At 37.9% G+C, this 27500-nt stretch overlaps 2 protein-coding genes and 1 long non-coding RNA gene across 4 annotated transcripts in view; 1 reads left to right on the top strand and 2 right to left on the bottom strand.

Annotated features, from left to right (window-relative positions):
* The window catches only part of srp14 (signal recognition particle 14), a 20725-nt gene extending 7839 nt beyond the window's left edge, over positions 1 to 12886 (bottom strand). The window contains exons 1-3 of the mRNA NM_001033741.1: positions 12790 to 12886; positions 5405 to 5477; positions 1848 to 1960 (exon numbers count right to left, since the gene is read on the bottom strand). Coding sequence (NP_001028913.1) covers positions 1848 to 1960; positions 5405 to 5477; positions 12790 to 12813 — 210 coding nt within the window. The 5' untranslated portion in view covers positions 12814 to 12886. The remainder of the gene's footprint in view (positions 1 to 1847; positions 1961 to 5404; positions 5478 to 12789) is intronic.
* A 284-nt stretch (positions 12887 to 13170) lies between these two features.
* On the top strand, positions 13171 to 23006 carry LOC137488058 (uncharacterized). 2 transcript variants are annotated; one of them, XR_015512985.1, is made up of 3 exons: positions 13171 to 13370; positions 19817 to 20056; positions 22892 to 23006. It is a non-coding gene; the product is annotated as an uncharacterized LOC137488058 (long non-coding RNA). The 2 variants fall into 2 exon arrangements; XR_015512986.1 differs by lacking the exon at positions 13171 to 13370 and adding an exon at positions 17077 to 18859 and having other exon boundaries at positions 19106 to 20056.
* Positions 17563 to 27500, bottom strand: part of pld4 (phospholipase D family member 4) — a 24973-nt gene continuing 15035 nt past the window's right edge. Inside the window, exons 5-12 of the mRNA XM_087290059.1 lie at positions 26238 to 26421; positions 25483 to 25603; positions 24637 to 24764; positions 22859 to 23059; positions 19860 to 19999; positions 19439 to 19604; positions 18412 to 18508; positions 17563 to 17912 (exon numbers count right to left, since the gene is read on the bottom strand). Of these exons, the coding sequence (XP_087146185.1) occupies positions 17713 to 17912; positions 18412 to 18508; positions 19439 to 19604; positions 19860 to 19999; positions 22859 to 23059; positions 24637 to 24764; positions 25483 to 25603; positions 26238 to 26421 (1237 nt within the window). The 3' untranslated portion in view covers positions 17563 to 17712. The remainder of the gene's footprint in view (positions 17913 to 18411; positions 18509 to 19438; positions 19605 to 19859; positions 20000 to 22858; positions 23060 to 24636; positions 24765 to 25482; positions 25604 to 26237; positions 26422 to 27500) is intronic.

Raw genomic sequence — 27500 nt, 5'->3', positions numbered from 1 at the left:
TTTAGCTTATTTTTTTGTGCAACGTCAGTAAATGTATCACTGAAATCATACATTTTGCATCAGGTGCATTTAGCTGAGATGTATTTTTCATTGAAATTCTATGTAGTTTACGAAGTTGAAAAATAACACTGATCCTCTGTTTAATTTTAATACAGAGAAAACATCCTGATCACTTGAAAAACGACTCAAAATAAAAGTATTGCCCCCCTTTGAGACCGAGAAAGGTGAATCACAGGAAAGTCAGCAAACAACAGATTTGTTTGTGCCTTTTTTTAACGTTTGAGACTTTTTGTTCTATTTTTAAAGGGTCACGAAACACCAAAACACATGTGTTGAGCTGTTGACAGTGGTATATGTGTCCCACACTGCTAAAAACACTATTAGGACACATATATTTCACTAAAAAGTGTAAATTGGTTGTTTTTGCGTTATTTCAAGCAAATTCGTACTTCCTGTTTGAAACTAATTTTTGAAGCTGCGTCACGGTCATGACATAATAGTGTGTATTCCAGCGTGCAGACTGGACGTCTGTGCCAGAGTGTGTCTTATTACGTCTCAGAGTGTGATGCATTAATGCATGAGTAAGGCTTGGTTCAAACCAATCAGCGCGCTCTATTGTGCAACTTCATTAATATTCATTACTGTCACAGTGTTTAGATGACAGAGACGCCACGTTGTGTTGGCAAAACAAGCGTGAAGTGTTGCTTTTATAGTTTGCTGCAGTTAAGTTTTGTTTTCATTTTCTCTCTGTGAGAGCTCAGAGTCACGTGTGGATTAACAGTGTACGCGACGCTCGACAACAATAACTTACGTGTCTAAGGAGGATTATTGTTTACCTGAGAGCTGTTCTCATCTGCAAACGCTGAGATCCGGATTCGCTTGTAGTCTCCTCTTCATAAAGACGCGGCTCTAGTTGCTGGTGATTGTCCTGTCTCTACAGATTTGGTAAGTGAACGACCAGTGCTCTTTGTTTATTCAGTTCGTATTATATTCGTATTAAACAAACTATTGCACCGAGTGCAATACTTAGCACTAACAGTTACAACCAAACTATAACCTCGTGTTGGATTTAGTGACCGGAATAACACAAGCGGCTTTCTGACACTACCTGCCGTGTGCATCTAAGTTTCCGGGAAATGCAGAGGGTTTTTTTTCTCTCATTCGCCGTGCGGTATCAAACATTGCATGAAAAATACACGCTTAGAGCAGTTCCTCGAATCAAATATCTCGTTTGTCGGGAGGGACATGAATGAATTCCCTGAATGAAAGAGCCAAACTGCAGTTAAAGTCCACCATTTAATAATTTGGCAAATAATTCGACTACAGATGTCCATGTAAACACAGTCACATTGTCCGCTGTGGGTGTGTGTTTTGACTCTGAAATTGAGCGTGCCCAAATAGACACTCCCATACCGTGCCGCTTTTCTTCCTCCGACACTCCCCCCTAAACAGAGCTGGACACGCCCACTTTTCTGACTTTTTCCAAAGTAGAGGTGTGAAAACACACTGCTGAAACGAGGGGTTTTCATGACCCTTTAAAATCTATGTTGTTTTGCCATTTTGAAACATTGAGGTGTTCAACTGAATTTTTATATTGAAGGAAATAAAACCTTTCTTGGGCGTTCATTGAGCCTACTGTACATTCAGTATGAGTAAAATACTTAAGTTCTTTTAAAATCAGATACTTTATTACTTTTACTCAAGTCTTATTGGAATTGGTGACTTGTAACTTGTAATGGAGTAACTTTTACAGTAAGGTATCTGTACTTTTACTCAAGTTTGGTTTTCAGGTACTCTTTACACCTCTGTGTGTATATGTGTAAGTGTGTGACTGCTGTGTTTCTCACCACTGTGCTGATTTTCCTCTTGCCGTCTGAAGCTCTGAGGAGACATTTATTATCCGCCGGCTCAAATGTCTCTGGATGGCCTTTCCTCGGCACTGGCTTCGTTCTGCCGTCATCTGCACAAAAGTCAGATTTCAAAATGACTTTATTAACATTTGTGCATAATATACATCATATATTAACAATATAAACACAATTAATTATATTGTTGTTATTATTATTAATATTAATAGTAATAAAAGCAATAATGTCTGGAGTAATAATTTTATTTGAAACCACATACAATAAGCAGTCATTTAATTTTTTTTTATAAATATTAAACAGTTTAACATTTTATTTTACATTTAATAAACGTTGCCTTGATGAACAGAATTTTCCTTTAAGAAAACATGAAAAATTTAATAAAACTGACCCCAAACTTTTGACCAGTAGCGTACACATACACACACACACACACACTATCAAACATATTTACATCACAATTGTAATTTTTTTTTTAATTGTCGGTTGTATAAAAAAAAAAGGTTTTGCTGAATAAAAAGGGTAAATATTACAATTATGTTTGTCTTTTGAAACATTATTTAAATCACTTAATGTGGCTAAGAAAGAGCTAATAACTTTTTTTTTTCGGTGTGTGCAGTGAAAATTGTGGCAGGGCAAGTAAAAATCAAGCAGTCTTAGGAGAGAACCCCAGACTTTCCTCTCCCTAGACACTTCCTCCAGCTGCTCAGGGGGGATCCTGAGGCATTCCCAGGCTAGCCGAGAGACATGAAGCATTGAGCCAGGGCGAGCCAAGGCCAGTGGGGTTTCCACTGTCACTTCCGGGGCCTAATCGGGCCAAAGCGGGGTTTTCTTGGGGCCAGCGGCCGGCCTTTTAAGGCGCACCGAATACCTTGGGCCAAGGAGGGCCAGCTGGGGCTTCGGGGTGGAGTGAAAGGAGAGGCGGGCAGTTTTCTGATCGCACATGAGTACATGCGCCAATCAAATAAAGAAATAAGGGAAAGAAAACATCTGGCCTTATAGTCTGGGGTCTTTTTGCGTATGATCACCCTTATGTTTCCCTTTTAAATGTAAGGCTGCTGCAAAAAATAATAAAGTAGTTTTAATTTATAGTGACGTTTTTTGCTGCGTCCTCCTTTATGTTTCAATACGCATAATAATCTTTACACCATATTAAAGACACAGCAGACAGTAAAGGTTTTCGAGAGTTTTTGTCAAGTTTAAAATGTTTGTTTGTGCGCGTTTAATGCCTGTATGTGTGTGTGAGACCAAGCAAAAGCGCTCCTTCACAGCTCTGTTATGCCGCGAGTGGCTTTTTAAAAATTTAGTTTGGAGATAAAACACAATATAAATACAACAGAAAGACATAACTTAACAAATTACGTGCCCACTTTCGTAGACTTTAAACAATATATTTTCATATCTTGATAAAATAGCCTAAGCTATAATGAAATATAATTTAAAGAATTACAAATATCGGATATAATAAAATCACATTAAATAAATAAACCAATTTAAAATAAACAAAAGCTAGCTATATGTAGGTAGCCTATATACAATACATAAATCAAACCGTTTTAAAGCCACATATAGCCTAACTTTCATTTTACAAAGACCTGTCTGAAAAAAAAAGATTCTAGATATTTAAAAACTAAACACCGGAGAAGGTTTGAAATATTTATATCAAGTAAATATTTATAAAGTATTTGGATACGATGATATTAATCAAATCGCGCAAACAGAGCATTATTTCGGTGAGTGAAAGCAGAATCTAGCCTACACCTTTTTTCTGTCACTCAGCTGCTTTAAACGCATCAAGGGAAAGTCCGAACATAAATGATTTCAGCCTCATTTCTCAACCTCCCGGGCTATTGGCCCGGCCCGGCTCGATTAAAGCCCTGGCTCGCACTGGCCTGATAGTGGAAATGCGGCTATTGTCCCTCCTGAAATCTGCAGGAAGGTGGCTCTCCAGGAACAGGGTTGGCCACCCCTGGTTTATAGCAAGCATCATGTTTTAGTAAGATTGTGTCGTCTGTCATATACAGTAGGCCTATAGGTCTATTATTTTTACTAAAGAAGATATCTTATTTGAGTTTATCACCACAACGGTAACACTTTAGAATAACTATACGTAACAACCAGTTAATAGTTCATTAATAAACGGTTAATGAAGAACAGTTGCAACTTTAGATTAACATCCCAATAAAATAACTAAGCTAATAACTAACACTTAACTAATATATTTACTTTACAGATCGGTTGTTCCTTGTTTTTAAACTATCTACTAATACCAGTGAAACTTTGTAGAACAGCAAATGGATTAAACAAGTTCAAGCTACAGAAATTTGATGTGATATTTAAAATATAAAATGTTTGTACCTTAACCTTGTTCCACTTTTAGGCTTTTCTGTCTGCTGTATTTTTCTCCACAGATGAAATGTTGAACGTTGTGTTTAATGTATAGAGACACACATACTGGGCCATCACATGGCAGAACAGCAGTATACAACAGAATACAAACCCAAGAAGCGCTTCACATGAAAACAAAATAAATAAAATATTATTTTATTAAAGTTCTACAAAGTTTCACTGGTGTTTTTAGATGGTGAACAACTCATCTGTAAAGTTTGAGTTAATATACTGGTGTTAGTTATCAGCTTAAAGATGTTATTGGGACGTTACTCTAAAGTTGCAACTGTTCCTCAATTACTAACAGTTAATAAATGAAGAACAGCTGCAACTTTAGAATAACGTCCCAATAACATATGAACTATTAACTGATACTTAAGTCTTTAGTAAGTAATTTACTCACAGCTTGTTCATGATCTACCACTATTTTTTTAGCTAGTTATAAATCATTAAAATACAGTTAACAAGTCTTTTACAACTTGTTAACTAACAGCTTGCAAGTTATCTATAAAGCACAGGTATAAATAATTAACAAACTATTTAACAAGTCATTAATAACACATTAACAGTTTATTAATAGACTATTAACAACCATTATAATGGATAGTTATTCTAAAGTGTTACCTGCGGGCTTCCTTCTAGTGCTATGCAGAGGAATCAAATATGTCATACTGTATAGACATGCTGCATATATTTAAAAATTGATCACAATAAATTTATTTATGAACATGATGACATATTGCCTATATTTATGAGGTGCAAGCAACATTTCCAGGTTCTGATGAATCGGCTAATACATGTTAACACCTTACATTCAAGCGCAGGAGTTTTTTTTTTTTACTTTTTAAAAGTAGTAGTCTACCATTTTTTTCACCTGTAGGCACAGTGTTAATGTTCAAACAATTTCTAATGTTTAAATTGGTTGACAATGAATATTCTTAATAATAGGAATCAATCAGTCTCAATTGTTAACTGTGCGGAGCTGCAGCTGCCTAATTAGGCCTACCTATCACTCTACCATATTCTAATACTGCTCATTATGGAGGTACTTGGAGAGACAATTTTTTTCTGAGGTGGTACTTGATGAAAAAAGTTTGAGAACCGTTGTATTAGAGTATGCAAAAGCATGCAAGTGTAGCTGGTGCTCGTACACTTCTTGAGGGTGATGAGGACGCTGCCGCTGCTCCTGCACTTCTGGAAGAGCCGAGTCAGTTCTGTCAGAAACTGAACACACAGGAGAAAAAACATCAGCTCTGAACACACACACACACACACACACACACACACACACACACACACACACACGCGCGCGCGCACACGCGCGCACACGCACGCACACGCGCGGCTATCTAATGGCCCACACGAACACGGTTAATTTTTACAGCACACTTTTCACGGAAACACAATATCAGGAGACTGAAACTGAAACTTTCTGAAAACTCTGGCGTGGGTGAAGATTTAAGAAGATTTTTCTCCTCAAGACATGTGTGTGTTTGTTGTTTTCTCCTTTCTGATTGGCCAAGACAGCTGGGTTCACATCAAATGCAGAAAATACAAATAAAGCAAACTTTTTGCAGCAAACGCACCACATATTGTGTTGTTTCTAAACTGCTGCTGCTTCACCCGATTATTCCTGACATCCTGAAACAGGTGTGTGTGTGTGTGTGTGTGTGTGTGTGTGTGTTCAGCTGCACATCAACATTATTTTCACATCAGAGGAGGATTGCACAAAGTAAGATAAGGGATTAAGCTGAAAACGTAATGGGAGTTGCCAGATTGATGTGAAGGGGGGGGGTGTTTTTCAACTCGTTACCTGATTGTCTCACATCAGGTTTTATCCATATTTGCATAATTAATTAATTCTGTGATCAATCTTTGAGAAATGTGCACTCATCCTGGCTCTCTTCAAAGCCACTGAATGAAAGGGTCACGAACTGTTGACAGTGGTATATGTGTCCCACACTGCTAAAAACACTATTAGGACACCTATATTTCACTAAAAAGTGTAAATTGGTTGTTTTTGCGTTATTTCAAGCAAATTCATACTTCCGGTTTGAAACGAATTTTTGAAGCTGCGTCACGGTCATGACATAATAGTGTGTATTCCAGCGTGCAGACTGGACGTCTGTGCCAGAGTGTGTCTGATTACGTCTTACAGTGTGCTGCATTAATGCATGAGTAAGGCTTGATTCAAACCAATCAGCGCGCTCTATTGTGCAACTTCATTAATATTCATTACTGTCACAGTGTTTAGACGACAGAGACGCCACGTTGTGTTGGCAAAACAAGCGTGAAGTGTTGCTTTTATAGTTTGCTGCAGTGAAGTTTTGTTTTCATTTTCTCTCTGTGAGAGCTCAGAGTCACGTGTGGATTAACAGTGTACGCAACGCTCAACAACAATAACTTACGTGTCTAAGGAGGATTATTGTTTACCTGAGAGCTGTTCTCATCTGCAAACGCTGAGATCTGGATTCGCTTGTAGTCTCCTCTAAATAAAGACGCGGCTCTAGTTGCTGGTGATTGTCCTGTCTCTACAGATTTGGTAAGTGAGCGACCAGTGCTCTTTGTTTATTCAGTTTGTTCGTATCGAACTAAGTTAACTATTGCACAGAGTGTAAACATGTTAGCACCACAACCAAACTTTAACCTCGTGTAGGATTTTCACCGCATTTAGTGACCGGAATAACACACGCGGCTTTCTGACACTACCTGCCGTGTGCATCTAAGGTTCCAGGAAATGCGGAGGGTATTTTTCTTTCATTCGCCGTGCGGTATCGAACATTGCATGAAAAATACACGCTTAGAGCAGTTCCTCCAATCAAATATCTCGTTTGTCGCGAGGGACATTAATGAATTCCCTGAATGAAAGAGCCAAACTGCAGTTAAAGTCCACCATTTAATCATTTGGCAAATAATTCGACTACAGATGTCCATGTAGGTTAAACACCATCACTTTCTCCTGTGTGTGTGTGTGTGTGTGTGTGTGTATTTTGACTCTGAAACTTGCGCGTGCCCAAATAGACACTCCCACACCCTCCCACTTTAGTCCCTCCGACACTCCCTCCTAAACAGAGCTGGACACGCCCACTTTTCTGACTTTTTCCAAAGTAGAGGTGTGAAAACACCCTGCTGAAACGAGGGGGTTTCATGACCCTTGAACAAATGAACACATTCTGCTGATTATTGCTGCTGAAAATGATCAATTATTGCCATGCTTTGAGCTGTGCTGGAACTGCATCAGACTGGAAACAAACACGTTTAGAGTTCTACAGACTGACAGAAGAAATCAAGCAGTTGAAAGAAAAATAAAGTGTGATGAATCAAAGCGGCTTGTGGCTAAACTGAAGCATAATCTTGACAACATTCACATTTGTTCTTATCATTACAGAGCAAACATGACATATTAGTCTAATCTCTTCATGAATACTCATACATGAGTTTTACCACCCATTACATTCTGTCTAGGGGTGTCACGATTTTGATTTTTAATCGAAATCGATCGAAATTTATGCTCAACTTCAATTATCTAATCAAAGAATAGAATCGTTGATGCTGCCACGCCCCCATGTCATGTCAGCTTGGCTTGCCAAGCGGGAAAAAAACAGGCTTGTTAAACTGCAGAAGCAGGAGACCCGTCGACAGAGCTTAAACCCTCTCCTCTTTCAATGAAGTCGACGGTGTGGAAGCATTTTGGATTTCCAGTGAGTTATGTTGACAACGTTCGTGTTGTCGACAAAAAATACACAGTTTGCAAGCTCTGCTATGTACGTATTACAGTTAGGATGATAGATGATGGGCGCATTGCGATCCTCCGCCCGCCCCCGTTGCAAATCCGCTCGCGAAAAGTACACACTCAGGCCCTGTTTACACTGTCTTTGTTTTTAAATGGCATTTTAGAATGACAAGGATCCACATCCACACTGGCGTGTAGCATTTCTGAGCAGCCCTCCTTCCTCACTACCGCTGAAAACGCACATCACGTGACCACACAGACACAGACGCACACACAGATACAGACGCACACACATTGTCATGCGCTAGAGACAGCGGGTCAAGGCAGTCAGCGGGTCAGTAGACTGCTTCCATCTTTTACTTTCACACAAGTACTTAGTCATTTTAGCGAACACCTCAGATACTGTTGGCTGGTTCCTGTTGGTTGTGCGTCTTTTTTACCGACGCCATTATAACGACACAGATCACTGCCTATTCACGAGTCCTGCAGAAATAAAGATTGACAGGTGGTAATTATGTGTGTATCTTACCTTTATTCATTTACTGTATGATTTGTTTATGGGTAAAACAAAGACCATGCAGGTCAGGTAGTTTAAATGGTAGGCTACTAATAATTAATTCGTTATTAATTAATTAATTCTTCATAATCGAAAATCGAATCAAACTATGACTTTAGAATCGAAAATGTAATCGAATCAAGGATTTGGAGGATCGTGACACCCTTAATTCTGTCTGTCACAATATTGAGCTTTTTCTGCTTACTGAGTCCTCTATATGTTTCAGCAGTTGTTTAGACGGCAGAAACAGACAAAATTGAGTGTATTAGGGCTGCACGATACATCGTTTCAGCATCGAAATCGCGATGTGCGCATCCGCGATACTCACATCGCAGGAGGTGCGATGCAAAGCAAAAAAAAAAAAAAAAAAAAAAAATATATATATATATATATATATATATATATATATATATATATATATATATATATATATATATATATATATTATGGGTGGAGTCGAACCCGAATACGAATAGCGTGTTTTTTCCAATACTTATTTCAAACAAATACTTGAAGAATTATTTGTATTCGAGAGCAAGAAAAACACTATATCAAAAAGCTGTGTTTCCTCATGAGACCGCAGTGCATGCCCGCGTGAGTGAGACAGACGTTCAGGAGTCGGGGTGGGGCTGGGTTGACTGACGCAGGCTGCTTCTCCACAAAGCAACAGAGGAGGCTTGGCAGAGCGAAAAATACTTTACTGCATTACTATTTTTGTTAAATAAGTTTTTGTATCTAAACTGGGTTCCAGAGGCAGCTTATAAACTTGTAGCGTACTTAAAGCAGAGTTTGATCGGTGTATTATTCCATTACGCTGCATTAATGACGTCTGCAATCTGTTGCTCTGTTTACGTAAGTTAGCTCTGTTACGTGGTAATTCTATTGACTAGATCAATAGATTGTTGACAGAGTAACGTTAACGTTCAGTTATAAAGGTTAAAACGATGCTTGTGTAGTTATGTCGAATTGTATGTGTTCTGTGAATGAACGTTGCCTCGTGGTTCCATCCCATAGAGGGAAGAAATCACTTTCTCGAACGCTCACGCTCAATCTGCCCAGTTGGTGGAATGAACTCCCTAACTGCATCAGAACGGCAGAGTCACTCGCTGTCTTCAAGAAACGACTAAAAACTCAACTATTTAGTCTCCACTTTCCTTCCTAATCTGCAATTGCCTTTCTGGATATACTACTAACTGTACTCAAAAAAAAAAAAAAAAAACTAAAAAATTACTAAATTACTAAAATATTACTTATACTTTCCTTCTTAGATTTTACACACCTGAAGCTTGCCTACAGCACTTATTTATTGTTGCTCTCATAGTTGTGTAAGTTGCTTCCTTGTCCTCATTTGTAAGTCGCTTTGGATAAAAGCATCTGCTAAATGACTAAATGTAAATGTAAACAATCTTTCTGAGGGGGAGCTCGATTAGCAGGACGCCCCTGCCTGGCGTTTTTGATTTATTTTAGTTTGTTTTGGATCTCGAGCTCAGTTCACAACCATACACATGCTTTTCACTACTGACTTCCATTTATGCTGACTTTGATTGCTTTAAATATTTTTGTTAGTTATGCTTTTGTTAATAAATCATTTCTCTTTTCAATTTACCTGGTCCGTATTGTCTTTCTAATGTTGCAACTTTGAGCCTGTTGAGAGGTCATTGCGTCACCGCGCTATCTGCATTTCCTCCGGAGTATTTGCATATTCAGACTTTCTATTTAATGCAATTACAGAAAAGTTTATTAGCCAATTCTACGTAGAGTAATCATGTAATCAGCCAATGACGATAAAAGTTCAACAAGGTTCACGGGCAATTCAATAGTGCTAATGTTGTTTTGAATAATACATGCAAGTGATTTCAGAGCCAATATTTAAAGTAGCGTAGTAAACAATATATGGAGCATGTCATAAGTTGTCACTGAATGAATGCGTGTATATAAAACCAACTTGACCTCAATAAGAGGACAGTATTACTATCAGTCCACTGAAATAAATGATCCTATTGAGGTAGAGTTGGTTTTATATTCGCACATTCCTTCATTTTTCAACATTGACGGCTTGTGACTGGATTTCTATATTGTTTATCATGCTGCTTTGAATATTGAGTCTGAAATCACGTACTTTGATAGTCATTAGCTATGTTTCCATCCAAAAATTTGAATAAACTTCATGCGCAAAACTGGATTATCGCATAAAAGTTGTGCGAATGAAGCAGCGTTTCCATCCAACGAGTTAAAGCGAACAAAATCGTCACTTCCTGATTAACTGTCGCCAAATATCAACAGTAAAAACTGCATTTGCTGCAGTAGGAGAAGCTGCATCAATCTTTTCTAAATGAATGCGCCTCAGAAGACAATCCTGACCAGCAGTGAGCGCGCAGTGGCGTTTGAAGGTGTCAGATGCGGAGCACAGGCGCTCTTGATTCTGGAGGTCATTAATAATATAATAACACTAATACTGAAACTGTAAGGCGTTTTATAATGATCAAAACAACATTTCAGATGTTTTATAATGTGCTCAGCCTGACGTTTAATCCATTCACACACATTTTAAGCATCACATGATCTCTTTTAACAAAATCACATGACCTTTTTTAATGCGCATGCTGGAGTTTGTGCGGTAAAAGTGTTTCCATCGCAGTTTATGCGCATCTTTTCTTACCCAGTTAGGCGCATATGTTTTTTATGTGCAATTTCAAAATTTATGCGCATCATGGCGTTTCCATCAACTGGTTTTATTATGCGCATTTGCAAAATGTGCATAAAATAAGTTGATGGAAACAGCTTTTGGCTGCTAATATGATTTCACTATTTAGAATTGGCAGACAATACTTTTTCTGATGTAATATTATCAAGGAAGTCTGAATGTGCAAATATAAAACCAACTTTACCACAATCATCTCCAGAGATGAGATGAGACAAAATGGCTGATTGTTTATCTATAGCAGTGGTTCTCAAACTTTTTTCATCAAGTACCACCTCAGAAAAAAATTGTCTCTCCAAGTACCACCAAAATGAGCAGTATTGAAATACCAACACAATCTCACGGCAATTTGTAACTTTTTCATTTAGTGGCTAATTCGTATGAATTCGTACGATCTAATTTGTACAATTTAGTACGATTTGCTCATCCCCCAATGACGGTTGGGGTTAGGGGTGTGGTCAGGTGCCACGCCTCCTTTTTAAAATCGTACCATTTCGTACGACTGAACTCGTACGAATTCCTATGAATTAGCCACTAAACTGGCAAAACGTAAAATACTTACGTTTTCTCGTGAGATTAGGCTGGAAATACAGTAGCGTTGTAGGCTCAGTAAAGCGGCTACAACTCTGCTCAGTTAAAAAACGTGGCAGATTACCTCAGGAATATAGGCTATATGTCATATATAGCATATTATATACATCATTTTTGATAAATTTTGAAATATATGTAGCATGCACATGACATATTTCATTCCTCCGCGTACCACTAGAAGGAAGCCTGTGTACCACTAGTGGTACACGTACCAGAGTTTGAGAACCACTGATCTAGATAATATGTATTCCTTGTTTATTCCTGATCATTTAGAGTGTTTTAATCTGCACTGAAACTGTAATTCTGAAGCTCAAACCACTCAAGTCCACTATATGGAGAACATGCTGCATGTTCTACTCAAAAACCTTCATTTCTTTTCCATGTTTGAACAGTGACAGCTTGTGACAGGGTCTCTATATTGTTTACTATGCTAACTTTGTGTAATATTGGTTCTGAAATCTTATCCAAGTATGACTTCAAGACAACATTAGCACTATTTAATTAACTGAACGTTGTTTTTTGACAGTCATTGCACGATAATACGATTTCCATATAAACAACTTGCTAATAATACCCTTCTACAAGTATATTAAGGAGAAAGTGCGAATATAAGGCAACTTAACCCCAGTGTGATGCTTTCACGCCACGCACACTTTATTATCACCCAGAAATGAGTGAATAACTTTGATTTCTCCAATTAAACTCCACCAGACGCGACTGAGAAGCGTTCATGAACACCAGAAGACTGTATTAAACTAACATGATCCTTATTTTACTGTTGAAGTTGAGCAGTAAGTTCGCTGCTAATCAGTGTGGAGTGTTTGGGAGCTTTAGCTTGCTAACATGTTTGAGTTCGACACCGCGTGATTAAACAGCAAACACAGACCATATCCTCCGCATATCATGCACATTATAAGCAGATGAGGGGTAAATATAAAGTTAATAGTGCTCTTACCGCGTCGTTTTCCAATAACACCATGATGGAGCGATGAATGAGCAGCGCCACTAGAACACGTCGCTCATCTGCGCTCAGGCTCCGCCCCTCACAAACTACTTCCTTCCGGTAGAATCACGTCAGGTCATTGCCGTCCTCTAGCGGCTCGCGCCAAAAACCGTTCTCTGCTGAGGCGAATTATAAATAAAGTCGGAATAAAATGAGAATAAATACATTTTAGCGGTAACTTTAGCATTGGTAAGTACTTATAGTTCATACTTACACCGTTTAGCATAGTAATTTGGATCTAGGACTAATTTACATCGATTTGCAGTTCTTAACCTTCAAATTTCAACCGTTATAAACCGTTATTTCGTTAATAACCGTCAAATATTTTGATTCACATCGATTTGCGGTTTTACCCGTCGTTAACCCTCAAATTTCAACCGTTAACATGTAAACGTATTGTGTTTATTAGCTATAATGAGTAAATGTGGGGGAAATGTTGAAGTTTTAGTGATATTGCTGTGGTTATAGAGCCTGAAGGACGAACATTTGAGGGAAAACTGAAACTGAAAAAACGATTAAAACCTTCAGCTTTGGTAAGTACTATAAACAGTTCACATTACTGTTCTTTGACAGTCATTTGGTTCAGTTAGTACATCTATTTGCGATCGTTACCCTACATTTTAAACAGTTATAAACCATTATTTAATTACGTTAAATATGAATTTTAATGGTTTGAGTTACAGCGATTTTACCCATTGTTAATCCTCAAATTTCAACCGCTAACTGTTAACATGTACACATTGGGTTTATTAGCTCTAATGAGTAAAAGTGAAGAAAAATGTAAAGATTTCAGTGGTATTGCTGTGATTATGGTGCCTGATCCGAAGGACAAAAATTTGCGGAAAAAACTAAAACTGAAAAACTAATTAAACTTTTAGATTTTGTAAGTACTATTTATAGTTCAATCCTTTTTTTTCTTTTTTTTTATACAGTCATTTGGTTCTTAGACTCAGTTACGTCTATTTACGGTCGTTAATTCTCAAATTTCAACCGTTAAACTGTTAATATGTAAACATATAGTGTTTATTAGCTATGAGTTAATGTGGTTTCCTGTCGTTAACACCAAATTTTAATTGTTATTATCAATTATTTCAAATTCAACATGTGAGTGAACATGGGGAAGCAAAATTAAAGTTTTTAGTTTTATTGCTGTGGTTATAGTGCCTGAAGGAAAACTAAAACTGAACAACTAATTAAACAAACAAATTAAACCTTCAGCTTTGTTTGTTCAACACTGTTTTTTTGAGTCATTTGGTTTTAGGATTCAGTTATCTATTTGCGGTTTTGTCATTAACCCTCAAATTTCAACAAATTACATAATGTGTTAATTAGCTAATGAGTGAAAAGTTGGGGAAAAAAATGTAAAGTTTTTAGTGTTACCAAGCTTTTACCATGGTATTACTGGTTGTAGTCTCTGAAGGATGAAAATTACTGGAAAAACCAAACCTTCAGCTTAGGTAAGTAGCCTATAGTTCAGCATACATAGTTTTTTCAGTCATTTTTGTTTTTTTTTAACATTAATTAGCAGGTTAACCTCTCAAACATAATTTCAAATTAAACAAATCGTGTTTATTGCTACTGAGTGTATGTGGGGAAAAAATGTAAGTTTCGAATGTTACGAAGCTTTTACCAAGGTATTGTTGTGGTTATAGTTCCTAAAGGACGAATATACTGGGAAAAAAATAAAAACAAATTAAAACTAATAATGATAATAACAACTATTTTAAATAATTGAATTAGTTCAAATAATTACAAAAAAATTATTGGGGATAAAACTAAAACTGAAAAACTGATTAAACCAAAATCATAATAATATTAATAATAAATTGATTTATTATTATTATAACAACAATTCTAAAGTATAAAAATAATTAAAATTCTCATAAAATTACTGATTAAATAATTAAAACTAATACTTTAAATAAAACTAGTATTTAAAATATAAAAAAATAAAAGCTAATTTGAAATATGAATAACAAATTGAAAATTTTGCCGTTATCAAAAAAAGCTTGAAGTACTAAATAACTAGACATAATTAAAATCTGAAGATGAACTATTTAATTTAATGTGTTACATGACCTTTATATTAATATTTTATTCTGAGAATGTCCTGTATTATTAACCACACAGGAACAATTATTTTAAATGTCTTTGGATTTATAAAGCATGAACCGTCCAAATGCACGGAACCAACATTTATTTTATTTCTAATAAAATGACAATTATTAATCTGAAATTAATCTAATTTGAGGTGAATAAATGTTTGCTTTTATATTTTAAAATAAATACGTTCAAGATAAGGTGCAAAATACAGGTTTATTAACAAAATAAAGAATGACAGACATATGGAAGAAAATGAGCTAAAAACAAAACAAAACCACATCAAAAACTCTTTAAAATAATGATAGTAAAAATCATGTGTATTTTGAGGCTGTTCTTCTTTTGCTCTCTTATTAAAAATATATTTTTCTTAGAAATAACAAACAAATAGTTACAAAAAACACACCTGAGGTAATACAACAAATAAAAATATTTGTAACATTTTCAAAAGACATTTTCTAAAATATTCAGAAAGCACAAATTTATCAAAACCTGCTGAAATGACATTTAATGCCGTTTGGTGTGCAATTAAAGAGACAAATACATGTATGCCAGATACATATTATTTTCAATTGAATAAAAATAAAATGCTAAACTTTATGTAATAAAAAAACATTATTATGAATTAAAACATTTTGTAAAAAGCGTACTTAGATTTTTTTTTAGGATACTTAGAAATGTATATTGTGTGTTTGTGTGTGTGTGTGTTCGTGTATACAGTTGAAGTCAGAATTATTAGCCCCCCTTCAAATTTTATTTATTTATTTATTTATTTTTTAAGTATTGCCCAAATGATGTTTAACAGAGCAAGGACATTTTCACAGTATGTCTGGTAATATTTTTTTCTTCTGGAGAAAGTCTTATTTGTTTAATTTTGGCTAGAATTAAAGCAGTTTTTAATACTTTTAAACACCATTTTAAGGACAAAATTATTAGCCTTTTTAGGCTTTTTTTCCCGATCGTCTACAGAACAAACCATCATCATACAATAACTTGCCTAATTATCCTAACCTGCCTAGTTACCCTAATTAACCTAGTGAAGCCTTTAAATGTCACTTTAATCTGTATAGAAGTGTCTTGAAGAATATCTAGTCTAATATTATTTACTGTCATCATGACAAAGATAAAATAAATCAGTTATTAGAGATGAGTTATTAAAACTATTATGTTTAGAAATGTGTTGAAGAAATGAAGAAATCTCTCTGTTAAACAGAAAACGGGGAAAAAAACAAATCCAAAAATAATTCTGACTTCAACTGTATATATATATATATATATATATATATATATATACACACACACACACACACACACACACACACACACACACACACACACACACACACACACACAGAGAGAGACAGACAGACACACACACACACACACACAGAGCTTTATTATATACACTATTATCAGCCCTCCTGAATATTTTCCCCCTTATTTCTGTTTAATGGAATGAAGATTTTTTTCAACACATTGCTAAACATAATAGTTTTAATATCTCATCTCTTTTCTTTTTAAAGAAAAGGATCGGCAAAGGAACTCAAGCCAGGGATCAAACTCAGGCCACCGCGAGCACCCAGGTGCTATATGCTGATGCACTAACCACAAGGCTATTGGAACCGACTAATAACTCATTTCTAATAACTGATTTCTTTTGTCTTTGCCATGATGACAGCACAAAATATTAGACTAAATATTCCTTAAGACACTAGTATTCAGCTTAAAGTGACATTTAAAGGCTTAACTAGGGTATTTAGGGTAAAGTTAGGGTAATTAGGCAAGTCATTGTATAACTGTGGTTCATTCTGGAGACAATCCAAAACAAATATAGCTTAAAGGGGTGAATAATATTGACCTTAAAATGACTTTAAAACAATAAGAACTGCTTTTATTCTAGCCAGAATAAAACAAATAAGACTTTCTCCAGAAGAAAAAATATTATAGGAAATACTGTGAAAAACTCCTGAATCTGTTCAACATCATTTGGCAAAATATAAAAAAAAAATTAAATAAAACCATAGAAGGGCGAATAATTTTGATGTCAACTGTATATATATATATATATATATATATATATATATATATATATATATATATATATATATATATATATATATATATATATATAATTTTTTTGGGGGGGGAGGAATAAAAATGAATTCGTTAAATTTATATGCATAGTATATTTATATGCATTTCAGCCGAAACACTGAAAATGAAAAATACTGAAAGCAGAAAACTACAAAGCGCTGCAATCCTCTATTATTATATTATTGGGGTAAAGTTGGTTTTATATTCACACATTAAGGCTTTATACTTAATAGTATAATTTTAGAAAAGTATTGTTTGCCAATTTTAAACAGAGAAATTATAAAATTAGCCAACGACTATCAAAGTACAACAATGTTCACAGTCACATAAACAGTGCTGATGTTGTTTTGAATCATACTTACATGCGAGTTCAGACCTAATATGCAAAGTAGCATAATACACAATACAGACACGCTGTCACAAGTTGTCAGTGCTCAAAAACGAACAAATGTGCGAACATAAAACCAACTTGAACTCAATTCTTATATGTGAGCTTTTTAATAATTTTTAAAAATGAAATGAAGCACTGGCTGCCTGAAGCTTCCCTTATTTAATGACTAGAAAAAATAAACATTTAAAAGGCACATGAGAGACATAGATACATGTACAGCATAAACAGACACCTGCACAAATATGTGTTTACGGTGTGTGTGTTTCAGTTAATAGTATGTATGTGTGCATTTATGGAGTGTGTGTGGGGAAAGCGCAGTCGTGGTTGTTCTGGAGTTCAGACAGAGGGATGGAGAACTCAGAGCTCCAGTCTCTCTGAAAAACAGCCCTCAGCTGCTGCTGGAATGAGTTTTTCTGCAAAGCATCCTGGGAAACCACTAAGCCCACTCCAGCAGTGGTGTTGAAGTAGTCTGCTGACCAGTTTGACGTCCCTGAACAACAGCAGAATATATACAAAATAGACAAAATTAGTAGACGTGCAATTATTTAACATAATAGTTTTAATAACTCATTTCTAATAACTGATTTCTTTTATCTTTGCCATGATGACAGTAAATAATATTAGACTAGATATTGTTCAAGATACTAGTATTCAGCTTAAAGTGACTTTTAGAGGCTTAACTAGGGTGATTAGGGTAAAGTTAGAGTAATTAGGCAAGTCATTGTATAACAGTGGTTTGTTCTGTAGACAATCCAAAACTAATATAGCTTAAAGGGGCTAATAATATTGACCTTAAAATGACTTTAAAACAATTAAAAACTGCTTTTATTCTAGCCGAAATCAAACAAATAAGACTTTCTCCAGAAGAAAAAATATTATAGAAAATACTGTGAAAAACTCCTGAATCTGTTCAACATCATTTGGGAAATATTTGAAAAAGAAAAACAGAATAATTTAATCTTGGACTGTATTTAAATGCACTCACTCACCTATATAGGCCAGTTTATCAGTCACCATGTATTTACTGTGGTTGATTCGGGTGTAAGGGATGCGTGTCTGGTTTCCTGCAGGAATAATGAACACTCTCTGTGGAATGTAGAGGATGAACGATAATTATTGTAAAAGAAAGTGCTATACAAATAAACTTGAATTGTAGGTAAAATAAAAATTGACAAAAACATGATGAAAAAATGTAATGAAATTAATTTCAATGAAAATACTTTAACTTTTTTTGACTCTTTGTCTCCATCTTGTGGTTGAATAATGCGCAGGTTAGTGTATACTCCATCAGCTGTTTTAGTTTCTGTTGTGTTTTGACTGTGTCCATCTTGTGTCTGAATAATGTGCAGGTTAGTGTATAATCCATCAGCTGTTTTAGTTTCTGTTGTGTTTTGACTGTTTGTCTCCATCTAGTGTCTGAATAATGTGCAGGTTAGTGTATACTCCATCAGCTGTTTTAGTTTCTGTTGTGTTTTTGACTGTTTGTCTCCATCTAGTGTCTGAATAATGCGCAGGTTAGTGTATAATCCATCAGCTGTTTTAGTTTCTGTTGTGTTTTTGTCTGTTTGTCTCCATCTTGTGTCTGAATAATGTTCAGGTTAGTGTATAATCCATCAGCTGTTTTAGTTTTTGTTGTGTTTTGACTGTTTTCTCCATCTAGTGTCTGAATAATGTGCAAGTTAGTGTATAATCCATCAGCTGTTTTAGTATCTGTTGTGTTTTTGACTGTTTGCCTCCATCTTGAGTCTGAATAATGCTCAGGTTAGTGTATACTCCATCAGCTGTTTTAGTTTATGTTTAATTTAGCTTTGCGTTGTGTCTAATTTTTTATGTTTAATGGTGAGTAATCATGTAATAAGCAGGATAAAGTACATCCAGGATGGTTGTTATCAAGAAATAAACCCTTCAGCCTTATACAACAGTGGTCTGCTTCACATCAGGCTGCCGGTAAACCTGTCAGACAACCTCCTGGATGTACTTCATCCCTAACATAATTCATATAATAGTCAGACTCACCACAGCGATGTTGATGTTGTCTGATGGCGAATGAAGAGCATCCAGTGAGCGCAGAAATGGCCAGACGGACGGGTCACTTTCCCGACCGCAGCTGACCAGCAGACGCACAAACACACGCCTGTCAAATGCCGCACGCTTAAGAGCATCCTCCAGCACCGGCCAGAACCTGACAATAAAATACCACACACACTAGAACACCACTATCTCAGAACAAAACACACGATTCTGACATTTAATGAAACAGTGTCGATTTATGCCACTAGAGGGCACATACACCTAGGGATGTGCATTTATTGTATGATAAGATATGTTAAAGACACACATGAAGCATGACGTTCCCAGTTTACTGTAAATTTTCCGCCCCTCTGCAACCCTAAGCAGGACAGACTGAAGTGAACTCTAGAAAGATGCTGATATTCACCCGTGGAGATTGAAGTATTTGGAGGCAGGATAATACTCCATGACGGAGACGTGAATGAAGCTCTGCGCTCCTCTGATGGCGGACAGGATGGCAGAGAGATCATGGGTTCGAGAGTCTGGACAGAACGCCGGCGGAGAGGCCTGATGGACAGCAGAAACAGCGGTGTATCATTACCATTCAACAGTTCTCCTCTCTATGTGAGTTTGCTGTATTGCTTCAGCATCATTACTCCAGTCTTGAGTCACATGATGCTTCAGAAATCATTATAATGTCTTACATGATGATCAAGAAACATTTGTGATTATATCAGTGTGGATAACTGATTGAGACACTCTGGAAAATGCAAATAGAAAAAGAAAGTAGTGATTTCTAAATTTCATGACATATTTCATGACAGAGCCTGGCTTTTGGGCTTGTTGCTGGTAACAGTCTGGATGATCCTTTTCTTTGGTCCGGAGCACATGGCTTCCATTTCTCCCAAAAAATACTGATTCATCTGACCACAGTACTCGGTTCCACTTTTTGATCGGCCATCCTTTATGGACACTGTTAATATAGGGCTTCCCTTTGGCACAGTACAGTTTTAACTGGCATTTGTGGATGTAACTACGTATTGTGGAACTTGACAAAGGTTTGCAGTAGTCCTGAGCTCCAGGGGCGGACTTGACCAATAAGCGAGGTAAGCAGCCACTTGGGGCCCCGGGGAATTCGGGGACCCCTGACCAATGCAAAGAGGCCTATATTAGTCATATAGCTCTTTTATACATTTTCTATCATATGTTGTAAAATCTGTCTATCCTGTTAAGATTTTATTGTTTCAAAAAACGGGGGCCCCCATGAGTAATGGAACGTTCCTTCTGTACTGCTGCACATGCGTGAGGTGTTAGCGCTTCAATCAAACACACTGTCAGTCCAGTGTTGCCAACTTAGCGACTTTTCAGACTACCGTAGCACCAATTATTTTTTTTAAGTGACTAGCAAATGTTTTTAGGTGTTACAGGAGATTTTTAGAGACTCTCATGTGTCCGTGCTGTTACTAACGTTACTCTTAATTCGTAATGACCTGCGGGTGATGCCATCGGTTTTTCCTTCGCCTTAGAGCACTCAAAGGTGGCACAGTACCACACAGCCGTCTCTCACACCTGCAGCATGGAGAGATCATTCCTCTGCTACAGACGCAAATGTTTCAGCACCGCCGATTAGTTTGATGGGTCGTGAATTAAATTTGTTCAAATGTTTTTTTTTATTATTATTATTATTATTATTATTACCATTAAAATCTAATCACAAAAATGGCTGATTAACTGTACATCAGAGTGCCCAACTCGGTCCTCGAGGGCCGGTGTACTGCAGAGTTTAGTTCCAGCCCCAATCAGACACACCTGAGCTAGCTAATCAAGCTCTTACTAGGCTTTCTAGAAACATCTGTGCAGGTGGTTTGAGGCAAGTTGGAGCTAAAATTTGCTGGACACTATGAGTTTGGACGTGTGCAGATTTCACTCTCAGATACAAATCTTGTTTTTCTATCAATCATCTCTTGCATGCCCTTGCAAACACTGAACATCCATATCAACGGTAAACACAAGCTAACAGACAAGAGAGATTTGTTATTGTTTGTGAAGCTGATCTGCTGCTATAGCGGAAGCAAAGAGCTTAGAATGACCAAGAGGCGACACTCAGTAGAACGTTTCATTGCAACAGCAGTGCGCAGCAACAGCCCCGGATTCTGACATTTTGGAGTGAAAGCGATCTGCTGTCCATTGGATCCTATTGCTGTCGCAATGGCGAGCAGCTGCTTTTATTCATTTTCTTGTCGGCTTAGTCCCTTTATTAATCCGGGGTCACCACAGTGGAAGGAACCGCCAACTTATCCAGCAAGTTTTTACGCAGCGGATGCCCTTCCAACCGCAACCCATCTCTGGGAAACATCCACACACACATGCTACGGACAATTTAGCCTACCCAATTCACCTGTACCGCATGTCTTTGGACTGTGGGGGAAACCGGAGCACCCGGAGGAAACCCACATGCAAACTCCACACAGAAACGCCAATTGAGCCGAGGCTCGAACCAGCAACCTTCTTGCTGTGAGGCAAACGTGCTACTCACTGCACCACCAGAGCTGCTTTGTTTTATTTATTTAAAAAAGTGCAATAAAGCTGAGATACAACCTGAAAGACGACAATACAACACTTACTTTCACAATCATCAGCACTTTTAATAGTTTATTTTACAGAATTATAATATCCTGTTGTTCTATTGGAGTTTTCATTCCAAATTGACCGCCGCGCCATCAAGTGGCTGTTTCTCAAATTGCACTTGGTGATTCTATGCTCTATGGCGGAAGGGATGATGATGCCATTCCAAAGCGCTATTTCCTTGAATGCTATGAAGTGCTTAGGGCCCCTAAATCACTAAGTCCACCCCTGCTGAGCCCATGTGCTGATGTGGCTTACAGATGAATGAGGATTCCTGAGGCAGTGCCGTCTGAAGAGTTGGAGATCAGTTGTTCAGCTCAGGCTTGCGCTCTCGTCCTTTATGCACTGCAATTCCTCCACATTCCTTGAATCTTGTAATGATGTTCTGCACTGTTGAAGCTGAAATATCCAAATGTCTTACTCTCTTTCTCTTTTTAAACATTTCAATCCTTTTCTCACATTTTTGTTGGTACACTGGCGATCCTCTGCCCATCTTTGCTCCTTAAGGACTAGACCTTTCTTGCATGTTGCTTTTGTACCAAATCATAATAATAATCACCTGTTGCCTTCACCTGTTTCACATCACATCATTATTTTACCAGTTTGCTGCCCTAAACTGCTCCTGTCACAACTCTTTCTGGAGTGTGTTGCAGGTCTGAATGACAGGAAAGGATGAATATTTACAAATGAAGTAGATCAGATAGAGCCTGAAATATTTTGTGTTCATATTGTCTGAAATGAAGTCAAAGTAAATATATATGTGTGTGTGTGTGTGTGTGTGTGTGTGTGTGTGTGACTGACGGTGATGTAGACTCTGCTGTTGACTCCACTCAGGCTGGTGTTCAGCGGCTGCTCCTCATTGATGTGTGTCTGGAGTGTGTCCGGCCAGCGCTGTGGGATGGAGGAGTTCCAGACGCCCATCATCCAGTAGGACTCGAAGATCTTCTGCAGGTCAACAGCCAGAGTGCTGGAGTTCAGGAGCAGCACACCCAGCTCACGCACCTTAACACATACACACACACACACACACGAACAGGTCACACACCCATACATGTCATACACACGTAAATATACACACAACACAGGTCACACACACATACACAAGTCACACACATAAATACACACACACATACACAAGTCACACAAATAAACACACATAAATACACACACACACACACACACACACACACACACATAAACACACACACACATAAACACACACATACACAAGCCACACACATAAATACACACACACACACACACACACTACACACTCAAGTCACGCACATAAATACACACACACACACACACACAAGTCACACCCATAAATACACACACACACAAGTCACACACATACACACACAAGTCACACACATAAATACACACACACACAAGTCACACATAAATACACACACACAAGTCACACCCATAAATACACACACACAAATCACACACATAAATACACACACACACACCCATACACAAGTCACACACATAAATACACACACACACACACAAGTCACACACATACACACACAAATCACACACATAAACACACACACACACACACAAGTCACACACATAAATACACACACACACACACACAAGTCACACACATACACACACAAATCACACACATAAACACACACACACACAAGTCACACACATAAATACACACACACATACACATAAATACACACACACACACACATAAATACACACACACACACACAAGTCATACACATAAATACACACACACACACACGTCACACACATAAATACACACACACACACACAAGTCACACCCATAAATACACGCACACAAATCACACACATAAATACACACACACATACACATAAATACACACACGTCACACAAATAAATACACACACACACAAGTCACACACATAAATACACACACACATACACATAAATACACACACACACACACACACGTCACACACATAAATACACACACACACAAGTCACACACATAAATACACACATAAAAAAAATACACACAGACAGGTCACACACTTATCAATACACACAGGATCACACATAAACAACACAAGTCACACACATACAGACACACAGAAACACTAATACACATACAGAAATTTACACACACTCACTTTCACTCACACAAACAAAAATACACACAGAATCCCAAAAACACATTTCATACACACAGAAACACAAATATACGCACACACATATAAATACAAACATAATCACACACTTTACACACACACAGTGTTTTTGATGTGGTGAGAGAAGTCGGTGACACATAAATACACACAGAAACAAAAACATTCTCACTTTGACTCACACTAAACAAACAAAAAAACACACTCAATCACTTACACACACACACACACACACAATATACATACATTGCAAATTTGCACACACTTGCACACAAATACATGTGCACACAATCACACACATACATGCACACACTAACAAAAACACACAATCACACATACATACTGTAACACATACGTTACAAATACGTGCACACACACATGCACACAATCAAACATTTACACATATGCGCACACACACACTCAAGCACCTGTGTTAAAGCTCTCCAGTCCATGTTTGCGCTGCCGATGTAGAGGTGTCTTCGGTCCACAATCCAGAACTTGGAGTGGAGGATTCCTTTAGTGAGACGACCAAAGTCCACCCGGCGAACATGCACTCCTACATCAAGAGCATCACCGTCATTCAAGAGTTCACACTTAGCTGATGATTAATTGTAAAGCTTGTTTGGCATGCTGTCCCGGGAGAGAGCCCTGAGCTCATGAGATCCTCAAGCTCAGGGCTCCCTCCCGTTGCAAGGCGGGAGGGGAGTTTGAGCTCAGGTAGATCTCGAGAACTCCCCTGCTGTAGCAAGTGAATGCTCTTGAAATTAACTACATACTAGGAGCGTGTCTATGTTGCCAATTTGGATTGTTCAATTGACTTAATTGCATGTTTTTAGGCGGTGGGAGGAAACCGGGGAACCCGGGGGAAACCCATGTGAGCACGGGGAGAAGTGCAAACTCCACACAGAAATGTCTGCTAGTTTGGTAAAGCCAGGAACATTCTTGCTTTGAGGCGACAGTGCTACGCACTGGGCCACTGTGTCACCCATCTAAGAAGGAGGAGTAGGGGAGGAAGGGGGGACTCTTCAAAACGAAGATAGCAGTGGAATGAACCCCAGGATATTTATAGTAGTTTAGGAGTCATCTGATTGGAGCGTAGTTAAATAGATAATGCTGATCCAGCCGCTAGCAATCATGAGCACGTGATCCTCTCGAAATTTGTTTATACATAAACTTCACTTAATACAAAACACACATCTAAATTACAACTAGAAATACAACCGTGTGTTAAAGGTTCAGTGAGTAGGATTGTGTGTGTGTGTGTGTTTGCTGACCGTGTTTCTGCAGGACCTCCAGGTCTGTTGAATTGCGGGCCAGTGTGGGGATGCTGCTCACCACCCGCACAGACACATTCCTGGACGCTAAAGCTTTAAACTCCTCCAGAATAGCTCTGCCCTGACACACAGACACAATGTCACTCATGCGGCACCAGTGTGTGTGTGTGTGTGTGTGTGTGTGTCAGACTATAGCTGCGTCCCAAATGGCACACTATACACTATGCACTTATGCACTATGTACTTATGCACTTGCACACTCAACAGGATAGTATATGTATGTAGTGTCGTCCCAAATGGCACACTAATGTTTTTTTACTAAGCAGAAATTCAAACCGTTTCTCTTATGACGTTTAGCGGCGCCAAATCAGTGAAATAAATGACCAAATTATCAAATAAAACCTGCCGTGAGTATAACCGCATTCACCATTGGGAGGCGCTATAATCACTCTCGTAGGAGAATTCTGCTTTCACAATCCAAAATAAATGAAGTTATCCAACATGTGCGTCCGATAGCTCCGCCCCTTCTGCTACGTAAGCAAACCTGCGGCCGTTGAGTGTATGAAGTGTCCGTCATTACACACTTCATTTTAGCGGCTGAATGAGTGCATCATCCGGGTAATTAAAGTGCACTTATTATTGTTAGAGTTTACAGTGTGAACGCACTACTTACACTATTAATACTACAAAATGGCGTAGAATAGTGCACAAGTATGCGATTTGGGACGCAGCTTATGTTTGTGTGTGTGTTGTACATGTGTGTCAGCAGTAGAGTTGACGCCGATGTCTTGATCCGTCAGGGACCAGTAGAAAGACGCCACATCGATCTGTTCTGTGGCCAGAGACAGGAGCGTCCTCCAGGCCTCATACAGGTCTGATCCAGCGCTGGAGTTTCTGCGCAGATCCACACCCTCAGGGAAACTCTCCACCAGAACCACACTGCACAAAACAACACACACGACCAGCCACAAAGGTAAAAACCAGCCCAGAGCAACCCTTCACCAGTGTTATTCAGGATAACATTATTCAATTATTCCACAGAGCTGCATAAAGCTGCAGTAGGTAATGGTCTTCAGACACATGTGCTGTTGTGCTGGTTGAAAGTCTCTTCACATTCTAATAGTAATGATTAGTGTAAATAATAATAATGATGCTATAATATATAATAATATGCACCTTTCTGGCAACTCAAGGACACTGTACAATCAACAAGAGCAATAAAGCAACAAGAGAAGTAATAAAATATACACAGCAATCATGGAGATAAAATTAATTAAGTATTAAAATATCTAATTAAGTATTAAATGATCTAAATGGGTTTATATTAGGGCTGTCAAAATTAGCGTGTTAACGCACGTGATTAATTTAAAATATTTAACGCATAAAAAAAACGCAGAAGCAGTTTTTATTTCCTGTTGTGGCCGACGTGTGTTCAGGGACGGCACATGCATAGAGGCAAGCTGGGCGGCCGCCTTGGACAGCAGAATAGTGAGCGAACCCCCCGGTCTTCACGCTGGAGGAAGGACGACACCATGGCTGAAGTATTACTGTTAGGCCCCGTTTACACTAATGCATTTTAGTTTGAAAACGCATAAGCTTTGCTACTGTTACGCCAACCGTCCACACTACACCGGAGTTCTCGAGCGCCGAAAACGGAGCGTTTCGAAAACACTGAAGAGGCCGTTTTCATTCTGAAACGCTGCTGCTCCGTCTCAGTGTGGATGATGGAAAACAGAGACATCTGAAAACGGAGGCGGGGCTGCAGACATTCGCCTCTCTGATTGGGGCTTTTCCTGAATATTAAGTAGCCTAACACACACAGTTCAGTCCTGCATCCTCTCCTTGTAAGTTCAGACTTCGCAAGTTTGTTCAAGGCTGCAGTCTCTTCCTCTCAGTTTGATATGGAAAACAGACTATACCGAGGACACGCGTCAATCTTCAAAGGGAACAGTGTACTTTATAACTTCATTCACATCACCCTGGCTACGTTGTTTCACTTTCTCAACAATAAAATGTAA

Source organism: Danio rerio, chromosome 17 (assembly GCF_052040795.2).
Source record: "Danio rerio strain M-AB ecotype USA chromosome 17, GRCz13ab, whole genome shotgun sequence".
In the NCBI taxonomy this organism is placed as follows: Eukaryota; Metazoa; Chordata; class Actinopteri; order Cypriniformes; family Danionidae; genus Danio; species Danio rerio.
The sequence above is the reverse complement of the archived record's forward strand: the minus strand, read 5'-3'. Positions and strand labels throughout refer to the sequence as shown.